Raw genomic sequence first — 18011 nt, 5'->3', positions numbered from 1 at the left:
CCCTAACAAAAACTGAATAAAGCTAATAGATTCCAGTTCCAGTTCCAATTCAGTTAAAATTCAGCTCGAATTCAATGATTGTAAATACAAATTAAGTATTTTCAGAGACTATTCAAAAAACTCACGAGCTGCTTTGGTTTGTTTATTCCAAGACATGCCAAAGTAGACTCACGAGATATATACTCGTTTTGAGGCTCCCCAATTTGGTGGGTTTGTTTTACTCCATAATTATTACTTTAACTCAAATTTTCACCACCACCTTATAAATTCCATTATTATATTATATTCAACTATTAAATATGATTTCAAAAATTTTAAATTATTTTATAAAATAATTTCTGATATTATTCATCATATGTCGTGACAACTCTATTTCCCCGAAACAAAACCAAACGAACAATTTGTTTTACCAAATATTGTTTTTTTTTTCCTAAAAATATTTCTTTACAACTCTTCAAACAAAAGCAAAGAAGCCCAATGTTACTGATCTTATTCTCGATCATCAAAATGTTCTCTCTCTCAATCTAAGGTGAAGACAAGCAAGCCCGATTCTAAAATAAGCACTACTTCATTCAGATGGTCTCTGTCCCGAATATCCTCATACCGCTTCTGGAATACATCAGACACCGCAATAAACAACATAGATCGACATAAGCAGTTCACTCGACACGAGAAAGAGATTCGATGATAGATTCAAGAAAGGAGTAGGCATAATGTCAAAGTACCGCCCCACAAGAAGGTCAAACATAAAAATAGGTTCAAAACCAACACTACACACTGTGATAACCTTACACACAAATATCCCTTGCCCGAATTTTGTTTACCAGCCGACCTGGTATCCTAATTTTGTTTTCAGATCAGGTGGCACATTGTCATATGAGTTAGTCAACAAATAAACTTTAATTTTTAAAAGAAACATTAATGCTCATAATTTCTTGTGTGATTCAAGATTATCAACATTTAAAACTGGTAGGAATGATACTCAATTTCAGCTCTTGTCAAAGGTGTGTTAAGAAAGAACCTGAATCTCCAGCCAGCATAGCACTTTTCTTTCAATCTCGCATATATCCTTCTATTGCATAAGGCTCCTGACGTCATCCTTTATTTCATTCACCCTGCTTTAATCATATGATCTATATCATTTCTGATGTCCTCGGTCTATTGGATAATAGATTCTACATAGCGAAAAGTTATACGCTGTGAACTTCTCGACCGTCAATCTCAATTGGGTTACGCATTCGTCTAGATTTAGGACCAAATTTACAAGCTAAATATTTCATTTTTGATCAACTAATTCTAAAACTTAAAACTTTTCACGTCATCTGTTTAATTTTTTATTTACACCTTCTTTAGTTTTGTCTATCAGGGCAATATCATTTACAAACACATATAAACCAAGGTCAATCTAAGAGTAAAAATGATAATAAACAAAAACCGGGGAAACTCGCCGGTAAACACAAATTGTGTTTCATAATTTACCGTACAAATGGATTTCACTCTCTTAAATTTCAAGTTTATCATGTGTTGTTCATCAAAATGGATAATTTGGAATACGGTCTTGTAGTCTACCTATTCTCTCCCAAAATTTCTGTGTCAGACGCTTATCATCTTTGAATTGATCTGCCTTTGTCAAAATGAAGCTCATTCCTTTTTGACAGCACGGTATATCCGCCGAACAAACAGGGACGACACCCGAAAACTTACTGTCCCTAGCATCAAGAAGAATGCATAGCACATGAGCACGCTGTACCCAAAGAAGAAGGAAGTCTGGAGGATGCCATTCATATTTGATTTGAAGTAGAAGTAGATGCAGTAGGCAAACATGAATAATGCTGTGGAGCCTCCTCGTAACACAGACCTGATTCAATCATACGAGGACCTGATCAATAGTAACACACTTGCTTCGCCTTTGTGCAATCACGATTTAATAGTCATGTATGGATAACAATATAATGGGAAAAAAGCATATACATCACGGCTGTAAAATTTGAATTGTGCTGAAAACGGTTTTCAGTATTTTTTACATGCACACGTGTTTTTTGCATTTCTGTATGTTATTTGTCGACTAAAAATTCTGCTCAAATGTCACAGATACCACCAAAAAGGGTTGTAAAAGGAAATTCATCATATATCTGATTTCTTCACTGTTTGCTTTCTCATACCAATCGAGCAGAAGGCTCCAAATTTTTCCAGACTTGTAGTCCTAATAGGATTAGAGAGCATGCACTGAAGATGACAATCTTGTGACTTTCATTTTACTCATCTAGGGGTCATTGTAACATTTGAGCATAACTATGTAGAAAAAAATGTGGCTAAATGCAAAAAACATGCCTGCATGTGAAAAAATTCCAATATAAAGGGATTTAAGTGAAGAGTTTGAAAGCACATTTCGAACTTCAACAAAGGTGTTTTATGCAATTAATCCCAAGATTCAGGCTCAGAGAACAAGAAAAAAATGCATCCACAGTATTAGTTTTTCATAAAGAGAGAACGCACCGCCAACACCATTCATGGTCCTCCACCGCCAGCTGAAAATATGTCAAACACACACTGAGCAATGCAGTAAGGATAGCTAGAATTATGAATGTGACAAGCAAAAGGCTGGGAGCTGTGTAGATTTTATGGCCCCAGATAGTTGAACACAAAAGGTGAAACTCCATGATAATGGCACCGAATGGTAGAAGACCTCCAAGAAACATTTGGACAGGGGTTTTACGATACCAAACCAATTGCGGAATCTCCCTTGGGATTTTCTTTGTGATGGAAGATGATTGGATTTCAGTTCTGTAGCGGTTTCCAACCACAGCACCAAGGATAAGTAATGGAACTGCAACGAGTGTACATACAAGAAAAATGACAAATATGGTTCCGAGTGGAAGAGCTGCAGTGACCCCAAAATATGCCGCTAGTATATTGAGGAAAAAAGTCGTGAAAAGAACAGGAAGGAAAAAGATAATCCCTGCCAGCAGAACACTTTGTTCCTGCAAATATCATATCATGGTCATTTATGTATGCAAAGTTTAAGAACGAATAACAATTTAACAATCTCGTGGAGAATCACAAAACATTACCCATCCTGTTTTGGAGTATTGATTGCAGAGAGATGCAGAGTTATAGCCAGCAAGAGTCGATGAAAGAACGTAAGAAATGAAAATTAGACTAGAGAGGGCACCACGGTTATATGGATAGAGGATTCCCAGAAAAGCCAAAACAGACAAGATCAAAGCCCTGTCCGATCAGAAAATGGTTATTCGAGTGGCTCTTAAAGCAAATATGAAAACTATACATTTTCTGTTCCTCTTCATAGATTTCACATATAAGTCAACCTTAGGCTCAATAGGCTAAACTACAATTGAAAAGCCTATAATAGTAACACTAGGAAAACTACTGCAAATGTAGTTCATCCTCGGAGAAAAAATACATTTCTCAAATTTGTGAAGTATTTTATCACAAGAATATAAATAATCTATGGGGTGACTATTATCCTAATAAGTTGATGAAGACAGATTAAATACGGCATGGTCCAACACCAATGCAAGAAAACATGCATCGAACCATGCCAAGCGCCATGTTATGTTTTCACCATTATTGATTCTTTAATAATTTTTTGCTACTAAGACTTAAATTCAAAAAAACAAAACAACCATACAATGCAGATAAGCTATTTATACTTATTAGGTAGAGACGGGACAATGAGTCGATGACCATGTACTAAGCAAACACCAATCTTGGCCTGGTTTCAACGAAATTGAAAATGAAATGTAGCCACCGAAACACTACAAGTCAGGTGACAGATTATTTAGTGTCTTAAACGAAATTTCAAGTAAAGAAAAATGGCAAAAACAAAGCGTACATAAACAACAATTGGGTGCCAGAGCCCACGACAGCAGATAACAATGGTAGATTTGTGGGACATCTGAATACGTCCCCGTGAATATGTTTCCAACCAACTGCTTTATCCTCCTCTTCATCTCCAATCGAACCTCTGCAAATATATATAGAAGACAAATAACTTAAGTCAGATACTTGGCTTTCAGGTCCCACAAAACCAAGATTTAGCAGAAAAAAATAGTACAGCAGCAAAGAGAATTACTTTCTCAAAGTGTACTTGAGATGCCGCTTATAAAGCACAGTAAGCAGCCCCATGAGAAGAATGACTATACCAAGTGAATTCACATAAGTGAACATATGAATTTGTTGGAATACAGGCAGTAAGGCAGTTCCCGAGTATCTATCCATTCTGTTTTTGTATGGCGTAGAGATTTCATGCCAGAACACGGAATAAGTGAACTTGACGTTGATGTCAACGTCTTCTGATACATCTACTACATGATTTGGCTCACTGAAAGCATGAATTTCAATGACATGGTTGCCATTGTAAAGAGCATTAAACTGAACATGCGTGAACAGAAAATACTTTGGCCCCTTACTGTAAGGATTCCAGCTTTCATTTTCAATTTTTCCAATGAATGCCCACAAGGGAAGGTCATCAAAGTACATTTGATAGTAAGAATCACTCACTATAGCATCCCTGAATTTAGTAACATTTTCCCTATCAAGCTTCTGGTGGCAAAGAACAGTCTCTGTTTTGTTCACCGAAAATTCCAACTCATATAAAGCATTTTCCAGCCGGTCACCATTCAAAATTTCCCCAAGATTCTCTGTCTTTTCAAACACTTGATCTGGAAAGGAGGAAAGGAATAAGACATGAAGCTGCTAAAAGATGCCTGCCAAATGGCTTAAAAATATTTGCTAATGAAATTTTGCCAGGCAAAAAAAAGGCCAATGAGAAAAAAAATTCTTGACAGTTTCACGAATGAAAACATGTGGATCGGTTTGAAAACATGCATTAATTCATGCAGCATTATTTCTAAAATTTAAGAGGGCAAACCTGAGGATCGTGTTGAGAAGAATGGGAGAAGTAAATATCATTATGCCTTAAAAAAAACAAAAATATTTACAGGATTCGTATATCTCTTCATTAAACTACACAAGCTGGGAGCATTTGTACTCTAGAAAAGGCAAATAAGAGAGAAAAACTATACATCTAACTACACATTATTTCTACCAATCCTTTCGCGTCATAATGGCCACAAGAGCAATTGGCTCCAACACATGGGAGAATGTTATGATCCCACATAGGTTGCACATGAATTTGTGGAATGATAAATAAGTTCTTGAAGGCTCTTCCATTTAGAAGATTAGAAATTACTAATTGGGTTCAGCCGTATGCTCATGCTCATAGCTTAACATTGATGTTGTCGTTGATAACCAACATAGCAGACCATTGAGTCAGTATCAATAAGATGATCCTCACTCATATTACAAGCTAAAATAAGCTGTATGAGCTTAACACTGATAACTAAGAGAAAGCCGTCCAAGGTGGAGCCCAGTGGCACATTTTCACAAGTCATGGGAACTTGATGATTACACATTGGTAGCACAAGAAATTTTGGAGTCGTTAACTACTTGGGAAAGCTATTCGACCTAGAATGCTAGTATTTGGAGCTAGTGGCTTATAGCCTTGCAGAATATTCTAGCAAATGTCAGAATAGAAGAACAATAAAATAATGCACAACCAAATAATTTCGTTGATGATTTGATGATGCTGGTACTCGTCATATGCATCTTCCAGCTAATAAAAAAGGAATTACATGTAGCCTTCTCGCTAACCTGGATGACAGAATAGCAGCTCATAATACCGGTATGTTTCACTGCAAAAGCATAACAAATAAAAAGACATAGGAATGAGATAAATGAACAGCGTGCTATGAAGATGTTAGTTGTATTGCACTTGCAGAAACTTCAGGTACTAGTTATATCAAAGTTCCACATTTTGAGAGAGCATTATAGGCTACCCTAAAAGAACTCGTACTCCTAAATTTCTTTCTTGAGATATAAAACCTGAGGCTATCAGGTTGCCACTTACCATTAATAAATATTCCAGGATAGACCTGGACAAAAGATGAAAACACTACAAAGGTTCTTACCGATTGTTCCGAGGTAAATAAGGATTTATTCTTTAGCACCACAAAGTTCCCTTGGACAATAATTAACTTTAATCAAGACAATGGGATTCTCATTTCAACTCGCTCAGAAAAATACCACACGCATGAGGATGATGACCAGAAAGCCAACTCCACTGGTGACAAACAATCTTTTACTTCAGCAGACTGATGCCACAACAAAAGTAGACTAAAATGAACCATCTAAGATAATAAGAAAAGGAGGACGATCAACCTTGATGAGAATGTGAAAAACACTAAGGCTTACAAGCAGAATATGATAGTTTCCACACCAAATTTCACAAAATTAAAACTTGAGATGGCATTGGAGAGTGAAATTGGTAGCAAATTGGACCTTGAGCAAATTCTTGCCATAGTTTGTGATTTCCTATATCAAATTAATAATGCCCCAGTGCTGTGCAGTCAACTGCCAATCATAATTCAGCATTCTAATAGTCATGACTAAAAAAATGGTGAATTTAAAATAGACAAATATTATTAATCACCATAGCAAAGAATTTCACAGATGAAAAACAACGTAACATGACTGCCTCAAAACATGCACAACATTGCATTGGATCAACACTCATCTTAATACCAAGAACAAAACCAGTGTCAAGGACACAAAATCGAATGATTTTCAGCTCGACGTGGAATTAACAGTAAAAAAAACAATTAGAACAGCTCACGCCAACCATAACCCACAAAATCAAGCACACCAACTTGCATCCAAAACGCAAATGTGACAATAAAAGAATTCAGTGATTAAAATAAATCAAACTCAGGACAACAGGAAGGAAAAAAAATCACCTGGGATTATTAAGGGGACCAATCTTGTTGACAAACAGAGGCACGCGATCTCCTACATTGTAAGTGTTGGAAGCATGAACTGAACCACACAGCAAAAGCAAAAAATTGCTTAGAAAAAGCAAATTCAAGATTCCCATCCGCAATGGAATTTGATTCCTTTCTAATATGCTCTCTAGTCCACGATGGAAGAGAGAAGAAGGTGCCGTAGAGTGGCGCCATGGGTAGTAGAGAAAGGTCAACGAACTGAAAATGCGACTTTCCGTGGAAATCCTGTGGGGAGCATGAGAAATCGCATTTGCAGCTGTTTCAAGATTGCTATTGGCAATTATCCTAAGGATTAGGTCTAATCTAACCACGGTTTTAAATATCGATAGTTCGGTTCAAATGAAAGATGAAATAGTTACCAAATCGTTCAGATTAGGCTCCGAAGTAATGGCAATGGGTCGGGTACCCAGTCCTGCATAAACGGGTTCAAATATGATCAAATGGGTCCGAGACGGGTTTAGACCCGGTCAACGGATATAGACCCGACTCCGAGGCAGGTCTCGGTTACCTTAGATTCATCTTGCATAATATTACTAATTTGACTAGTTCATGGGTCCAACTCGAATCCGATCCATCGGATTTAAGGCGGATTTGGGTGAGACGGGCCACGAGTCTAGATTTTTTTTTGTGGGAAAGTCTCGTATCAATACCAATAAAATTAACAAACGTGAAAGAGTAGCCTTAATATGTGTAATATATGAGAATTTTTCACACACTGCATGCATGTATCTTAAATAATCCCAAAAAAAAAAATTATTTGAGACTAAACCCAATAGACTTTTTGATATAGGAATTTTACCCCGATTATTATTATTATTTTTATTCTTTTAAAGTGAAAATAAAACTGTCTATTATAACAAAAATTGAATTAAAAATATTAACTCTTTACTTTAAGAAATCGGGGAAAAAAAGAAGCCAAGACGATTAATTACATTCAATTATAATTTATTTAACATAATCAAAGATTTATCGCTGATCGTACCGTTTCATGTTAGAAAAAAAAAAGATTCTGTAATTCAAAATAGACCACTGGAATAAAATTGAATCTGCTTTGCTAGGTAGGGTCGCCCATATAATTGATTGGCTCATAAATAAAAGCCACCAAACAATTATGTTTTTTTACTTAAAGCAATTTCAAAGCAAGGATTTTAGGTGAATTCCTGAAATCTCTCTTCAAATTCCAATGAAATTGGCATATTATAATATATAATAGATGGCAAAAACTCGTGTGAGACGGTCTCACGGGTCATATTTGTGAAACAAATATCTTATTTGGATCATCCGTGCAAAAGTATTACATTTTATGCCAAGAGTATTACTTTTTATTGTGAATATGGGTAGGGTTGACCCGTCTCACAGATTATGATCCGTGAGACGGTCTCATATGAAACCCACTCATAATAGAGTATGTCTCTTATGAGATGGTCTGACGAATATGGCAAATACTTGTGTGAGACGGTCTCACGGGTCATATTTGTGAGACGGATCTCTTATTTGGGTCATCCATGAAAAAATATTATTATTTATGCTAAGAGTACTACTTTTTATTGTAAATATGGGTAGGGTTGACCCGTCTCATAGATTATGATCCGTGAGACGGTCTCACATGAGACCCACTCTACGAATATTTATATGTGAGACAGGTCAACCCTACTGATATTAACAATAAAAACAATACTCTTAGCATAAAAAATAATATTTTTTCATGGATGATCCAAATAGGAGACATGTCTCAAAAAATACGACTCGTGAGATCGTCTCACACAAATTTTTGCTTATATATAATATGCCACGAACTAGCGCCATACTTCGTCTCCTTTCAGCTTTTGGATATATATTTGTGAAATATATGACATAAAGAATTATATTGAAAAAACGCAAAAACATATTTATTATATTCCCAATTATTCATAAATAATCCGAAAATTAACCATTCCCGATTAAGCCATGTAAAAAGCATCCCACACAAAAAATTCTCACTTACTATGTATATTAATGATTTTAATGAAAATTAGATATCAATTCCCGATTTTACCCATTTGTTCCAAATATGAGAAGCTAATAATTCTCAAGAAAATCATTAAATATTTACATTAATCCCATTCGGGAAAGAAATACTAACTTCAATTTCTCTCGACTGATTTTGGATTTAATTTCTGTAACGCCTCGAGCCCGGACCCGCGACTGTATAACTGAACAATGGACCCCTATATCAATATTTCGTATTCGTCCTCGCTTTATGAAAATGATTAACCTAAGTTGCTATAGAAGTCCATTGTAATCCATTATAAATCCATTTTAAATATTTCATTTTTAAGACATGAGACATCACAATTTCAACCAAATAAACGCTTGATTCTTGAAATCCCATTTCTCTTGAGCTCCTTCTAAAATAGTACAAATTGAGCTAAAATGTTACAAATAATATATACATATTTCTTGAAACATTTCTCCATGTAAAAGGGGCTAGTGGTGTTCTTAAAGGCGACCGACACATCTCCAGTTATTATTTTTATAATTATATTCCATCCAGATATATTTTTTTTTAAAAAATCTTATATAGAAAAATACATATATCTACGTTATCAAACTTTTTTCTTCATGGCTAAACTTTATAAACCGATCGTCAGTTTGAGGGAGACCAATATTGGTTGGGGGCATGTCAATCAAAAGCAAATGTTGGAGACGAATCCAAAACATACAAATTTAATATTAATTGACATATAATAAATATAGATATCATGTTTCTATTTAACCTAACCCCTTTCCCCTAGTTTTACAAAATAATAGTAATTTGTTTCGCTATAATGTTAGATATTATCATAAAAATTAGACCCACTACTTAAAATAGGAAGAAATATTAGTACTTTCTCCAATTTGTTTTTGTTTTTTTTTTTTGTTTTTTTGTTTTTTGTCGAAATTACCTATATCAAATTACAATAGCCCGTGTTTCCTAGAACAATAAAAGACAAATATTAAAGGAATAAATTTAAAATAAAAAAATTATTCAATAAAATTAAAGAAAACAAAAATTTAGATGAAAACATGTTTGAATAAATATTAATTTTATATATAGAAAAAAATATATTCTAAATATACGAACTACGCGCTCCAATATACCAGGATATATATATATATATATAGTAAATGCGACACATAACATCAACTAAATCCAATATATCCACACACAAAAAAGGAAATTAGAAAATCCAATATATCCACACACAAAAAGGAAATCAGAAAATCCAATTTATAAAATTAATGAGAATTTTTTATTACTATCAAGGGAAAGAATATTTACGTGGAATGGCCTCAAGGTTGATTTGGAATTATGGATTTCAAATACTGTATTTTTATTGTTTTGAAAAGTAAGACATAAAATTCAAATCCATCTTTTACGTGTTTATATAATATTTCATATTAATTATGATGGATTTCAAGTTCACTCAATTATGATATCATTTGAAATCCATTCTACTACGAGCACTAATAATATGTAAACAAATAATATATAAATTTAAAATCTGATATATTGTTTCGTTGTAAACAATAAAACTATAATCAAAATCTATTTATTTCAAATTCATCTTCTCAAACAAATATTGAGAGATGACATGGATTAGATGTTGACCCATCAACAAAACGGATAATACCAAATAAACCCATTTCAAAATTTTGTATTAATTATATATTATATGCACAAGTTGAAGTTTATTTATTGGTATTATTAAAATTAATATTTTTGTTTGATACGTTTTATATGTACGATATATATCTTTATGACCTATATATGTGATATAACTGTATAATTGTTTGAGGATTGACACTTTATGATAGTAGGCAAAAACTTGTGTGAGACGGTTTCACGAGTTATATTTGTGAGACTGATATCTTATGTTGATCGTGTAATAATTGCATTTACTGGAGAAGAAAAAAAGCATCGCAGCCAATTAAAACTTGTTGAATATTATTTCAACACATTTTCTTGAATGTTTGAGTGGTAGATAAATGTCCGACCAGTTCCCCTAGTGATTAATTCTTTCGGGAGTTAGCAATCTCATTTACACATATTAGTTAGTTTTTATGAGTACGACATGTAATGCAATCACTAAAGCATCACAAGTACATTAAATAAGGAGAATAACATTTTTGCTCCGGAACTTGCAATTTTTTTTTTTCATTTTTGGTCATATTATCAATTAATTCATAATTTTAGTGTAAGTACACTAATATGCATTTTTTAAAATGTAGTTATTTTCCACTCTAATGCTACATGACACCGAATAAATGCTAACGTGATAGTTGAGTTTGCTGATATGTTCGATGTCACATCAGTACTCGGATGCAAAATGAAAAAAAATGCGCAAGTTAGTATATTAAAATCGTTAATCGCCTGCCTTTTCTCCCAAAGGCATACAATTTTACTTGCCGATAGAATGAAAATGGGACAATTTTTTGTACTTCCATTAATTCGGACGAGCCCCCCACAGAAGGGCCAATAAGAAAGCACAGGCGGTTATATGAGAAGCGAGCAGGAGTCAAACGATTCAAACAAATGCTTGTTTTTACTCCCTCATTCTCTTGTTTGACTGGGGACCTGTGGCAGGTTTACAAGGACAAGATTTAATGTTAGAGTTTCAATTCTAAGAATTACTATCCAACCCAAAATTCAATCACTTTTTTCTTCGTCCACCGACGAAAAAAGGCCTAAAGTTTTAGCACAAGAAAGGTGAGAAACAGGGTTAGTTGATATTTGATTTTGTTTGTAACATACCAGCATTGAAGTTATTATATATTCAAAAGTCGTCTAATGTGGTTAATAGTGCAAGTAATTTTGGGAAATAATGAAAAGTTTAGTCAAAAATAACAATTATTATTTTAGAGAAATACAATATAATATCTGATTATAATTGAATGAAAACTGACATCACAGCCTTTTTTTTTTAATAATGAAAGCGTCTCGAAATACATACCAGTTGAGTTTTTGGTTCGGAAATGATAAATTATTTGAAGGAACTCTATTCTTTTTCCATCTCCCAGATCATGAGTTTTTGGCTCAGAGACGACTCGGAGATATATAGCATGTTGTTGAAAATTTTCTAGCAAAGGTCATCACTTTTCCGTTTCCTACTTGAGTATTCGTATCATAAATCGTCAAAAATTATCTAATATTTCCAAGAAACTCCATCATTTTCCATTTTTCAGTCCAGTTTTTGTCCAGAAATAGCAGGCTGTGGAAAATTTTCAAGAAAAATTAGCTCTTCTTTTTTCCTTGCAGTACAATTAACCGCTTCGATCCTACGTTCTTATTTCTGAAAGTTTGCATGGGGAATCGACCAGCCGTAGAGTACTTGGAGAGCCCGCTGCTTTATCCGAAAATTCCCACCTTAATCACCATCTTCCATATTCACTTTCTCATATGCTTCATCACACCGATACAAGTTTCATGTGAAAATAGTGAACCCAATCAAATATTCATTAATAATAATATTCATGTTTCAAAGTTGATCATGATTATCCTTATTCGATTTCTGACATGGGGTTTTCGTTTATTTGACAGAAGAAATCAAGAAGAATCTGGTTTTGATTTCGGAGAACCTGAGGAATATAGTACTTTCAAGAGTGAAGATCAAAGTATGTTTCTCAGTCTCTCTTGCTCTCTCTCTCTTCTGACGTTTATTAAGTGCAACCAACTCCAAAACACAAAGACGTACGGGTGTGTGTGGGGGCGCTTTTGAACAAATCCTTCTTAAAGAGTGGGGGCTTACCATTTTTGACGTAGGAATCATTCTTGGGCTAGTGACTTTAATTGGCGTGGGGTTCTAAACAAGCAACAAAAACTCGACTCCATAAGAAGTTTCTCCATGATCCTCAAAGAGTTGGTGCACTTCTGTGATTTTCTGCAGCTTTATATTCTTCAGTCAAGCTTGCGGCAGCTCCGGAAATGTTCCCTTCTTGGCCTATGAAATTCCGCCGAAGAGTACGTGCTATTTACTTCCTTCCCCTTATTTAAATCCCCTCCAGTTTTGACCATTTCGGGGTTCATAAACAAAGCTCTAGAAATTGCGAGTCTTTGCGCTTATCTGTTAGCAGTTGGTTTTGGAGCTTTCTCGACATTGAAAAAAGGGATCTAAAATAATGATTTTTCTTTTATTTTAGTGACGGAAGCCGTTTGACTTATTTTCTTGCGGTGTGCCGTTAATATAGGAAAGTTCAAAGTCAGGAGCAGAAGAGAGTACTGATTCAGGATCAGCACTAATAAAGCCTTCTGAATCTCCGGTCAGTACAAGGGTATCATCGGGCCTCCGCACAAGGGCAACGGCGGCGGCGGCGGCGGGGGATTCTGACCACAAGCACAACCACCTCCAGCCACCGCAACCACCGCTACAGCAATCGCATATAGAGATGGAAAGTGGAAGTGGTAGTCCAAGTCCAAGAGCAGGAGTTTCACACTCCAAATCAGCTGCCAAACAAACTACAGAAAAGGTTTTTTCTGTTTTCCTTTTTTTTCCCCATTCTGACATGCAAATCTCAAAGGCGACAGAATCTTCACAGTAGTTGAGCTATTTCTATTTTTATCTTTTTTGCCTCTACAGAATTATTATTATTCCTTCTCTCTGAATAAAATATTGAAATTCGAATTTCTTGTCAATAATTAGCTCCTTTTATCACAAAAAAAATAGCACCTTTTCACATCCCAAGAACTGCAGTTCAATTATTTTCAGTTTTAACCCTTTTCAATCCTCGGAAAGAAAAGAGCAGAGATGGGTGACAGGAGGTTAGTTTCTCCTTCAGCCGAATAAATAGAGTTCAAGATTCATGTTGCGGATTTTTTATGACTCAAATCGGTCACTCTTTTCTTGAAGAAAACAACTTTTTATTAGCCGTTTCACACCGATTCTTTATGGGAATTAGAGCGTCCAAATCGAGGAAAAATGCATCATTGTTTACTCAATACAGATTTGCATAATTAATTGCGCCATAATTCTGAAATAATTAATGGTGCAGTGATACTTGTACTAAGAACCAGTTAGTATGCTAGGAACCACAGGAAAATATCAAGAATTTAAGATGAACTAGAGTACGAGGTTCCTAAAAATGCACAAGTATAAAATTGACAGTTGAGATTAGTTTTGTATGGTTAATCAAAGAACAAAACATAGCATGAAACCAAAATTTAGACTTAACACTCTCTTACATAATATGTTTATATATGGAAGAAAATGTTTCAGACGATGTGGAGAAAGGGGCTGAATCTAAATTCAGAGAAAGTAATTGATGCTATGGTGATGAAAAATCCAAACTAATTATATATACACATGCATGCAATAACACCTACGATGTATTATAGCACAAAAAGTCCATTATAACTTGGACTTTTTTTTTACTTGATTTAAATAACTTTACTGTAAGTATTTATTTGCTGACAAAATTTTAATCTTGATTTGATTCGTTTCCTGGATATACATAGACTCTGAGACGTTTAGCTCAAAATAGGGAGGCAGCAAGGAAGAGCAGGCTTAGGAAAAAGGTACAGTTCTAGTTGTTTAACTAATCACTTTAATTAATTTAAATCTTCTGAAAAGTAAAACTTCTCAAACACCATTATAATCTGTATTAATAAAACACGTCAATGATACTTTTTATGGACAAATAAAAGCTGAATTTCGGATTCGGTCGAGTGGGATGGAGCCATGGTGAAAATGAACGTGAGAGACTTGTATGATCTAACTGTGTTGAGCATATCATATGAAGATTATGTGATACAACGTTAGATTTATAGACTAATATTTATAATATTTTATATCACAATGAAGTATAAGTAAATATTAAGTGATCTTTTTTATACACTTAACTAAATTTGTGATGTACTTACTTCTTTCAGGCCTATGTTCAACAGCTAGAATCAAGCAGGATGAGGCTCACTCAACTTGAGCAAGACCTTCTGAGGGCAAGGTCTCAGGTAAATAAATACCAACGTACACATTTAATATTACAAGGACAAACCTTCAAAAAAAATGATAATACAAGGACAATAAATAAGTTTGAAAATTGTTCCCGATAATTAAATTCCCAATACCCCATTATTTTATTTAAAAAAATTAATGCTCTAAAATATTTTTTTTTTGAATAATTGCGTCACCAGGGACTTTTCTTAGGTGGTGGGGTTACAACTGGGAATATCAGCTCTGGTAAGTCTTCCATCTCCAACATCAACTCTGGTAATTAACGAAAATACCCTCCGGTTCTCAAATTCAACAGCGACTTTTTATGAATAGTTTTGTTTTTCCAAAAAAAAAAAAAACATAAGTTATATTGCATGGTTGACTTTTAAATTGAAAATGATGCATGTTATCACTTCGCTTTCAATTTATCAAAAGTTTTTTTTTATTTTATTTTTTTATATAGAAAACTTTTTAAAATAGATCTAGTTTGTATATTTTTTTATCTTCTGACTTAATTTATTTTATTTCATTAATCCTTAATTATGATGTTTAATAATCGACCATAAAGGAAGTCTCATTGTGCTTTGTTAGTTAATATACATGATTCTTTTTATATCGTGAGAAATTTCATGGTTAAATTTAATAAAATTTTCATTTTAATTGTGTATAGCTGGTGCAATATTTGATATGGAATATTCAAGATGGTTAGATGATGATCTAGGCCATATGTCTGAACTTAGAGATGCAGTGCAATCACATTTATCTGAAGGGGACCTAAGGGTAATAGTTGACGGATACATTGCGCATTACGACGAAATTTTTCGACTGAAAGGAGTGGCAGCCAAATCTGATGTTTTCCACCTGATCACCGGAATGTGGGCTACTCCGGTCGAGAGGTTTTATCTTTGGATGGGCGGTTTCCGGCCTTCTGATCTCATCAAGGTTTATTATCTATATCAAGTGTGGTATTTCTAATATTTGCTCTTTTATTTGGTCAAACTTTTTTATAATTCCATCATATCAACCTACAATGGTGGAGCTAGAAGTTTCATAAAGGAGATAAACCTAAACCTCGAAAAATTTAGGTTATTTGTGGATCTTTTCACCAACATCAGCCAACAATCTCCATACATTAATAATTTAACTCGAGGCATATACGTATATGATTCAAGAGTTTATACTTTGTACTATATAGGGTGCGTTTCATTCGATTTGGCTAGATATATGGTACCTTAATTATATTCGAAATATATCTAACGGTCCATGTTTTGTTGATGATTAGATGTTAATACCGCAATTAGACCCTCTAACGGAGCAACAATTAGTAGGGATATGTGGTCTCCAACAGTCCTCACAGCAGGCAGAGGATGCTCTTACTCAAGGCCTTGACCAACTACACCAATCGTTACTGCAAACCATTGCCAGTTCTTCTCTAAATGATAGCATGCATCACATGGTTATAGCATTGGGCAAAATCGCCAACCTCGAAGGTTTCGTTCGTCAGGTACGTATACGAATGTCGATTTCAAGATATGATCAGATGACTATCATCAAGACTTTGCTAAATAGTATGTATATTTTTAAATTAGTGACGAGTAGAAATAGAATCAAGTTGGTCTTATCTTGTTTAAAGGGTTTGAACTTCTGTCACCAATAATGCAGCATGGCCCCTCTCATTTTTCAACTGATAATTAACTATTCTATGCTTTGATGTTTAATATGATACATTAGGACACTGTTTGGTGCAAAATATGAGATATTAGTTGATAACGTCTATTTGTTTTATTCAACGTCTGACTCAAGTTCTATAAACGATTATAGTTGTAAATCATTATGTTGTCCATATATATTAATTTATCATGAATATACGGTACACTCTTCCTCGTCCATCCTACAAGTCAAACAGTGTATAAGCTTATGCAACCTTCGTTTTTTTTTTGTTATTATAGGCTGACAATTTAAGACAACAGACGCTTCATCGGCTATGTCGGATATTAACCGTTCGACAAGCGGCACGATGCTTCTTGGTGATCGGGGAGTACTATGGTCGATTGCGAGCTCTCAGTTCTTTATGGGCATCTCGACCTAGAGAGTAAGATCACCTCACTTACAAGTATATTAATTTTTCTTGTATGATTCAAATTTGTTTTATGATGATATATATATATATATAATTGATCTACTATATGATACAATATATTTTCAGGACTTTGGTCACGGATGATAGTTCTTGCCAAATGACCATGGATTTACAATCTTCACACAACCAATTCTCAAATTTCTGAGATCAGTGGCTTCATTCAAAGTTGTTTTCCACATGATAGGGTCTCTAGTCTTTAATTTAGAGGAGAGAGGGTTTCTTGGTTTATCTTTCTTTAGTTTTGTACGTAATACAATATATATTATTATCTTGTAAATGTAAATTAATTTAAGAGTAGGTCTCTTGTATGACGGTCTCACGAATCTTTATCTGTGAGATGGGTTAACCCTACTGATATTCAAAATAAAAAGTAATATTCTTAACATAAAAAATAATATTTTTTTATAGATGACCAGATCTGTCTCACAAAATACGACCCGTGAGACCGTCTCACATAAGTTTTTGCCTTAATTTAATGAGTATTAGTTTAGGGTCTTCCACTATATTAGGGAAAGATAAAATATTTTATTACAAATTCGTATCATCGAAAAATAAGTAAATGTTTTAATCAAGAATCATCAAATGATATGAAAAATGATTTTTAAAATTCTTAATTTTAATAATTATGTGTAGTATAATACGTAGCTGTTATATGTTATCATATTGAACTATTTGATCTCGTTCACATGTTAACATACAAACATTAGATAATAATAAAATTAGATAGAAATTAATAATTAATTTTGTTTTCCTTAATGTTACAATGTTCAAATTTCTAAAATTCTTATCAGAGATTAATTTTTACATAAATAAGCACTGTCTGAATTGGGAGTTAGTTTTTTTTTAAAAATAAATAAAGATTGTTTGGTGCACCATTATTTAATTTGATAAAAGGACAAAGTAAATTATTATTTTATATTTAGATAGAAAAAATTGAAGTAGTGGTTAGGACGCTTTGTCTGTTCGATTGTTTTTAATATCGATTTCTTAAAGAGAATTTGTTATTTTTGATGTACTCGAGCTAACTTTGTGTTCAATATGAAGCTCAAGTTTTAGATGTCTTGG

General features: G+C 34.0%; 2 protein-coding genes across 9 annotated transcripts; one reads left to right on the top strand and one right to left on the bottom strand.

Annotated features, from left to right (window-relative positions):
• Positions 1-1406: 1406 nt before the first annotated feature.
• Positions 1407-7111, bottom strand: LOC140840012 (transmembrane 9 superfamily member 5-like). Of its 4 annotated transcripts, XM_073207088.1 has the most exons (8): positions 6816-6942; positions 6361-6432; positions 5674-5714; positions 4094-4682; positions 3854-3985; positions 3072-3228; positions 2497-2981; positions 1407-1858 (listed from the first exon to the last, which is right to left on the bottom strand). In XM_073207088.1, the coding sequence occupies exons 2-8, from the start codon at positions 6378-6380 to the stop codon at positions 1642-1644; spliced, it is 1641 nt and encodes a 546-aa protein (XP_073063189.1). In that variant the 5' UTR covers positions 6381-6432; positions 6816-6942; the 3' UTR covers positions 1407-1641. The 4 variants fall into 4 exon arrangements, with proteins under 4 accessions (XP_073063189.1, XP_073063188.1, XP_073063190.1 ...); XM_073207087.1 differs by lacking the exon at positions 6361-6432 and having other exon boundaries at positions 6816-7111; XM_073207089.1 differs by lacking the exon at positions 6361-6432 and having other exon boundaries at positions 5655-5714; positions 6816-6956.
• Positions 7112-11839: 4728 nt separating this feature from the next.
• LOC140840011 (transcription factor TGA9-like) lies at positions 11840-17266 on the top strand. Of its 5 annotated transcripts, XM_073207085.1 has the most exons (11): positions 11840-11968; positions 12421-12494; positions 12643-12840; positions 13068-13346; positions 14332-14391; positions 14746-14823; positions 15007-15052; positions 15477-15748; positions 16089-16310; positions 16756-16898; positions 17013-17266. In XM_073207085.1, exons 3-11 carry the CDS (start codon positions 12805-12807, stop codon positions 17089-17091), a joined length of 1215 nt encoding a protein of 404 aa, XP_073063186.1. In that variant the 5' UTR covers positions 11840-11968; positions 12421-12494; positions 12643-12804; the 3' UTR covers positions 17092-17266. The 5 variants fall into 5 exon arrangements, with proteins under 5 accessions (XP_073063186.1, XP_073063184.1, XP_073063183.1 ...); XM_073207083.1 differs by having other exon boundaries at positions 12421-12840; XM_073207082.1 differs by having other exon boundaries at positions 11850-11968; positions 12139-12840.
• The last annotated feature ends 745 nt before the right edge of the window (positions 17267-18011 follow it).

Source organism: Primulina eburnea, chromosome 8 (assembly GCF_022965805.1).
Source record: "Primulina eburnea isolate SZY01 chromosome 8, ASM2296580v1, whole genome shotgun sequence".
Taxonomy (NCBI): domain Eukaryota; kingdom Viridiplantae; phylum Streptophyta; class Magnoliopsida; order Lamiales; family Gesneriaceae; genus Primulina; species Primulina eburnea.
Note: the sequence above shows the minus strand (reverse complement) of the source record. Positions and strands in the feature narration are given on the sequence as shown.